Source organism: Etheostoma spectabile, chromosome 8 (assembly GCF_008692095.1).
Source record: "Etheostoma spectabile isolate EspeVRDwgs_2016 chromosome 8, UIUC_Espe_1.0, whole genome shotgun sequence".
Classification (NCBI taxonomy): Eukaryota; Metazoa; Chordata; class Actinopteri; order Perciformes; family Percidae; genus Etheostoma; species Etheostoma spectabile.
The window spans coordinates 16910382-16917508 of NC_045740.1; the positions used below are offsets into that span (position 1 = coordinate 16910382).

Here is a 7127-nt window from a genome sequence, read left to right on the forward strand (position 1 = left end):
TGGGTGTGTGGGTGTGTGTGTGGGTGTCAGGGTGTGGGTCAGGATGTGGTAACCTGTTGTAGAAACATACCTGTACCTTGTAAAAACAGTAAGTTAATTAATTAACTGTTGATATGTCCCCCCTATTAATTATTTTGTCCAACCGCTTGAAAGAAAATCTACCAACATGGTGAGATGTTTCACACCTTTATACAATTCAAATTTGCTTGTGTCAAACAATTAATACACAGTGTTCCTTTTCTTTAAAACCACAAACACAGAAGGATCACGTCCGAGAAGAGGGGCTTTTGATGTCTCTTGGATGTAATACAGCAGAGATCCATAAAGCCTCTTATAATGCACTCATATAAAAGTCCCCCACTGTTTCACATAAGGAATTTTAGCAATAAAAGGTATCATATCATATCACAGCACCTGCTTCTGATGAGGAGGAGGCTGACTCGCCACATAGCAACAACATAACACACAGTGCTGATTGATGGACAAAGTATGTGCAGCGTTTTTTTTAGTTTTTTTTTTTTTTAGTCATGAGGATTTCTAGACTTTTTGATTTGAATTGGACTGAGTTACAAATGACTAACATTCTACTATTTAAGGTTTTATCCAGATTGTTTCCTATTGTTTTAGTCATTTAAGGTCGGCATTATTAAAACAGGAGGTAAGGATGTAAGTTTTCAGTTACAAAACCAGAGCATTCTGCCATCGGCCATATTGAGCTCTTCATTTTGCGCACTGGGACGTTCAAGGGAAACACCACATTCCTTCAGCGTTCCAGATCGTTTACAGGAGACTTCAATAACTCTCCTGTCCTAATGCAGTCCCTTATTAAAAAGCAGCTCCGGCAGAGTTTATTACTCTGTGTGTTGAGTGAAAGGGCTCAGCATCCAGCTGTCTTGTCACTTGAATGTTAGTCAAGCATCGTCTGAGTCGTGAGAAGGAGACGTACAGTACAGTAATGCCTTAACATTTTAAACTCCGGTGGACTTCTGAGGAATATGGTTAACAGCTCCTCAGATCTCTGCAGGGTAAATCCAGACCGCTAGCTAGACTATCTCTCCAATCAGAGTTTTCTGTTGCACCACTAAAAACAACTTTTGAACGTACACATGTTCCACCAAAACAAGTTCATTCATGAGGCTTTTTTGCAACGGTGCCGTTGCTCTGTCCAGCGTGCAGCGCCGCCCAAGATGATTGTGATTGGTTTAAAGAAATGTCAATAAACCAGAGCACGCTTTTCTCCCATCCCTGAATGCTGTGTGGACTACTCAGACCCTCCTCCGCAGCTCTGTGGAGGAAAGTCTGGCAAAGCGAGACTATGTCCTCCATTTAGAGAGTTTCAAATCTAACAGATCCCTCCAACTAACCGTGAATATAATCTTTGTTATAGCTTTTCGTACCTTGTGCTCCATAGTCACATTCCCGTTGGGTAAAAAAAAGTTTATTTCTTAAAAAAGTCTATTTCTTAGTTTGGTGTATTTTAAAAATGTAAGTAGATATTTCTATAGATAGTAACTCTGAAGGTGAATTGAACATTACACATTAATTATGCACACTGTTTCTCTCAAAAAAAGTCTCAAACATTACAGATTTGGTTCTGTTAAAGCATATGTTTTATTTATTTTGAGACTTCCTCAGTAAATTTAACATCCTTGTTTACAACAAACAGCCTCCAACATTGCAGTGAGTTATAAGAGGTTTGATAAGAGAAATGTCCAATCTTTATGATACAAACTAATATTAGATGCTGCTCTTCAGACGTCCTCATGTCGTCCTTAAAGATAATATCCAGTGGTCGCCTTGTGGTAAACAGCCGCGTGCTACAGACCGGACCTTATCAGCCTCATCACTGTTGACTTGTGAACTGGCCTTCAAAAGGAAAGCCTGTATCTCAGGGGACGGTCAGCCAATATCCCTTAGCTGCACAAACCAACACACAGACACACACACACACACACACACCCACACACATATATATACTCGTATGTCCCCAACCTCCAGACATGCCCAGACACACACACACCGTCCCCTCTGTAGAGTAGAAACCTCATTTCCACTAAACCTAATAATGGCAGAAGCAATATCACTGATGTAATCTGCCTCCAGAGAGTGTGTGTGTGTGTGTGTGTGTGTGTGTGTGTGTGTGTGTGTGTGTGTGTTTGTGTGTGTGTGTTTGTTTGTGTGTGTGTGTGTGTGTGTGTGTGTGTGTGTGTGTGTGTGTGTGTGTGTGTCTTATTGCATACCATATGTCTGAATGCCAGTTCCAGTTTAAATGCCTATGTGTATTTTCCATGCATGATATAACATCTGCCTACATATATAGTGCAGTATGTAGGAGTCGAGACAGTCCTGTACCAGAGAGTACCATAATTTTAGGAAAACCATAAACTTAAATGTGCAATATTTAATACTGACAGTTAGTGTTTAAAATAGTTACTGCAGTACAAATTTGTCTCCCCCGCCCCCTCCTCCCGAGACTCCAAGTTCACGTTGGTTGCCAGGCTGAGACGGCAGCTTTCACAACAATGTTGCTAGACGCTAACGTTAGATGCTAGCTATATGACATATAGTCATAAAAGCGTGTTCTGACGCGGAGCCACAGTGAGAAAAATAAGGATTTGCACACCCTGCTATTTCGCAAGTTCTCCCACTTAGAAATCATGGAGGGGTGTGAAATTGTCATCGTAGGTGCATGTCCCCTTTGAGAGACATAATCTAAATACGAAAATCCAGAAATCACAACGTGTGATTTTTAAAACTATTTATTTGTATGATACAGCTGTAAATAAGTATTTGAACACCTGTCAAATCTAATGTTACGTCTCTGGTCACGCAACTATTAGAAACGTGCCGTTTTCTTTAGGTCGGGTAGAATCTGTCTCCATGATCCCGTTCGTTTGTTTGCTGCTTTCGTGGCTGTGTTAACGTTACAGCTGTAGCGCGCTGGGTCGGGTCTTAATATCTGATGACGCATTGGGGTCATTTTTGGATTTATTACAGTAAATTTATTACATATTGAACCTTAAACTTGAGTCGTCATATTTAATATTTAGTGTCAGGTCTTTTACCGTCAGTAACTGCCTGAGTTCTCTGACCCACTGACATCCACAGACACCCTTGTCATGTTGCAGCCGTCATTTTCTTCGTGCACGTTTTCAGGGTCCCATTGACTTCTTTTTGCCTTCTAGTCTGTTGTGTTCAAAAAGAAAAATGCACCTGCTTAGTTGAAAAGAGGTCAAGTGATTTACACGACAACTGAAAAAAAGCCACTGAATGAGACGGAATAAAAGACTTCACCTCCTGGGCACTGCCAGGTGCTCTTGAGCCACCGTACCGCCGCGCCCCCCCCCCCCCCCCACCACACCACACCACACACACACACACACACACACACACACACACGATTATTACACTGTTCACCCAGTACAGTATGGATTTAATGAGAGTCAAAGAAGTAAAGCTGAAAGTCTGCACATTAGCTTTATAGTCAAATGTTTCATTTCAAACATTGAAAAACATATCACTGCCCAAACATGTAGCATGTGTTTCATTGTCATTTTAATATGTAAAACAATACTTAATAGCAAGATGTAGGATTGTATTGATTGTATATTTGGAGCCCAAACTTCTTTAAGTCTATATCAAAGTCTTCTCTAAAAGCATTACGCATTTGTCTAAACATGTGTCAGTAACTGACCTTTGACCTCCCTGTATGGATGGTAGTTCAATGGAAATTATCAGTGTTACATTTCACTTCCTTCACTCAATGACACTCCAAACCTCTTCATTTCTTACAGTGGCGCCAGGCGGACTCCATCAGGCATCTGGGCAAGGTGACGCTGGCACAGGAGCAGGACTACACCGGCCTGATCGTGGGCTGCGTGTGTGTCAGCCTGCTGCTGCTGCTGCTGGGATCGCTGCTCATGTGGAGGAGGAACAAACACATAGACGGTAAGAGCAGAGATGTCAGGTTGTAGTGGGGTCATTGGGTCAAAGGTCAGTTCGCTTCTGCGACTTCTGACATTCTAAACTCAGCCCTGATCTTAGACAGGGGCCATTGATTTCACAGTCCTTTGTAATGTTATCTTCAGGTCAAATGAAAACGTTTTCAGCAACTAGGTTTGGCAGGAATATTGGCAAGCTGAGTGAATCTCCCTGTCAATGCCTCTTGTTTGTTTGTGTGTTTGTCCGTGTCTGTTTCTGTGTGTCTTGTTTGTGAGCTGCAGACACTTTTTCTTGCTGTTGTGTTTTTGTTGTGTCTCCCTCTTTCCTGTATTTCCTCTCTTTGTTTTAGATTGAAACATATATTGGAAGGAAGTAGTATGGGAAAGGTGCACTGTGCCATCTTCGGTGTGTGTGGTGTACTTTTATTTGACAGCATTCCACGGTAGTTTTTTAGATTGTTCACATACGATCTGATAGAGGCAAGGCTTGCAGTTAGAGATGCTAGCTGGGCATGAACAGCAGTTACAGTAGCTTCTCATTGTTGTCGATCCCCACCGGTTGAATCTGAGAAAAAACGTGATTCGAGGTAGTTTTTCCGTTTCTCCAATAATGTCTCTGCAATGGCATCCATATCGCTTCTTGTTTGCCATTGTGCTTTAAATTACTCTATAAAGCACAAAGTGATAGAATATCAGAGTTGGAACCATATAACACAACTATTTGGCAAGGTTGGGCCAGGAGTTATACCTTAAGCCGTCATCGCTGATGAGCCGATCATGTGACTCCCTTAAATATGTAGAAGTTAAATTAAAATTGAATTGACCCCAGCCCTGGCGTGTTAGTCTGTTAAATCAGTTAATGTGTGTCTTTGCGTGCGTGTTATTGTGCGTGTGTTCATATATTTGCATACATGCGGCTGGAGTTCAGCGTGTCTTCTCTAACCCGCGTGCATGTGTGTCTGCTGGGTTTTGTTTTGCCTGGTGGGTTCACAGTGATTTTGTGAGTGGGGCGCAGTGGTGAAACGCATTGCCTTTCTTAGTAATTCTCTCATCTCTCCCCTCCTTCTCTTTATCTTTTACCTCTCCCTTTATCTCTTGTTCTCTTTTTGTCACTTCTTTCCCGTCCCCCTCTCTCTGTCTCTCTCTCTCTCTCTCTCTCTCTCTCTCTCTCTCTCTCTCTGTGTCTCTCGTCTTTATCACCATGGCTCTCCCTCTCACCTTTCTTTCCACTCACTCCTTATCCCCTTATGTCTCTATCATTCTCTTCTCTTCTTCTTCTTCTTCTTCTCTCCCCCCCTCCCTCAACTTCTAGATCTGTCTGAGTGTGGTATGATGGGCGGGGTCACATCCAGCATCTGGACAGGCTGGCTAACGCAAGGAGCGTCAGCCCCACTAACAAATGGTCTCCCACGGTCAGTCGACTATAGACAACCCTGCTGGAGGGTACGTCTACCAGATAAGCCCCTCCCTTTTCTTCCCCCTCCCTCCCTCCCTCTCCCCCGCCCCCCCCCCCCCCCATCTACCTGCTTTGCTCCTTGTGGGGCTGAAAGCTGTGCTAGCAGTGCATGCTTTACATGTTCTGAACTAACACCTGCAGCCTTTGGAAAATGTAAGTTTCTGAAAGGATTTTTGTGCTTTTTTGATCCACTGATCAAAAATCCAATCATCATAACCCCCACTGTAACCGCTCCTTACTACTCTGGAACTCCATAACACTGCCATAACTTAAAGGGAATGAATTAACAATTTGATTGACGTAGTTTTGTCTGTGTCTATGTGACGATTTTGTCGACTTATGATTGGTTGATTTTATAAACAGATCTGTAAAACTTCTTTACAAAGAATCATGCAAAAGCACCATTCAGCATGAAAAGAGCATTACAAATTAAAAGACTCAACAGCTAAAGACATCTTAGTTGTCAAACGCTTTGACATTTACCTTCCTCCCATTGATTTGTCCGCTGCAGAGGGATTTTAAGCCGAAGACAATCTTCTGTCACTCCCCTTCCTGTGGAAAGGAAAAGCATCCTAACTGTCATTTTTAATGTTATTTTTAGCCCAGAACGATATCACATATCAGTGAGACAATTGTGGAGTCTGTGTTTTCACTCCTCTGAAGTAATTCAATTCAATTTCAATTTTATTTATATAGCGCCAAATCACAACAACAGTTATCTCACAGCGCTTTAAAACCGACCAACAGGCCAGTCTTCCTCCACTTTCATGTAATGTAAACGAGTCCGCTGTGATTCTGGTTTCCTGAGGGCATTAGGGGGGCTCCATGTATTCTGATCCTGATTATGATGGACAGAGCAATTTTCCTGCTCCTTAAAAGTGACCTGAAAGGCCTAAAATCTGAGTAGATAGACTTACTAATAAACTAATGCTTGTTCTCAGGTAGAGTTGGGGTGTAGGTTCAGTGGTTAAAACTTCATAGATAGTCCATATTTGAGCCCATCATATCTCTTCTTTGAGAATTATTTTAATATTTCTGCATGCCATTTTTTTCCCTTCCACTAACAGCAGCTGGGGGGAAATCAGAAGCGTTGTTTTTCCAGCTCAGCTACCCCCCAACACCGTGTCAAGTTGCTCTCTGTTCTTTTTTTGATCCTGTAACACACCTTGACCTCTGGAGGCCCGGCTGATACACTCGCTGACCTTTGACTTCCCTCCATGCCCTCCTTTTGCTTCTCCAGATCAGGGCACAGACAGGCCCGAGACTTGTCGCGGGGCTCCTCCAATCTATGGGGGCAACGGGGAGCTGCTCTCTCCCAGACTGGGGACACTGGGAGGTGGGATGGGGATAGGTCTGGGAATGGAGGGCGAGCTGGTGTCCCCCCTACTGATGGCCCCGGTCCACATCGACCCGTCCTGCCTCCACCCAGACCTGCTGACTGAGGTGCAGCATGTGGTGATCGCCCGGGAGCAGCTGCTGCTCCACCTCAACCAAGTCATCGGCAGAGGTCGGTCACAGAAACACTTTCTCTACTGTTAAAATAGATCATTTTTTAACTATTTCATATCACTGGTTCTCTCTGGTGGTTATTTATATATATATTTTTTTAATTTAGCTAAAATAACTTTTTCAGTTCTTGCTCAAACATGAATTAATTAATCAGCTATTTTAAAAAGCTATTTTATATATGTACATAGATGCTCTCAGGACTGTGCACCAGGTCGCCCCCC

At 42.9% G+C, this 7127-nt stretch overlaps 1 protein-coding gene and 1 long non-coding RNA gene across 2 annotated transcripts in view; one reads left to right on the top strand and one right to left on the bottom strand.

Moving 5' to 3' along the window:
• LOC116693827 (uncharacterized) overlaps positions 1–4421 on the bottom strand; it is a 24144-nt gene extending 19723 nt beyond the window's left edge. The window contains exons 1-2 of the long non-coding RNA XR_004333009.1: positions 4410–4421; positions 1080–1081 (exon numbers count right to left, since the gene is read on the bottom strand). This is a non-coding gene — a long non-coding RNA (uncharacterized LOC116693827). The remainder of the gene's footprint in view (positions 1–1079; positions 1082–4409) is intronic.
• met (MET proto-oncogene, receptor tyrosine kinase) overlaps positions 1–7127 on the top strand; it is an 80015-nt gene that overhangs the window by 60115 nt on the left and 12773 nt on the right. Inside the window, exons 13-14 of the mRNA XM_032522893.1 lie at positions 3795–3948; positions 6638–6904. Coding sequence (XP_032378784.1) covers positions 3795–3948; positions 6638–6904 — 421 coding nt within the window. The remainder of the gene's footprint in view (positions 1–3794; positions 3949–6637; positions 6905–7127) is intronic.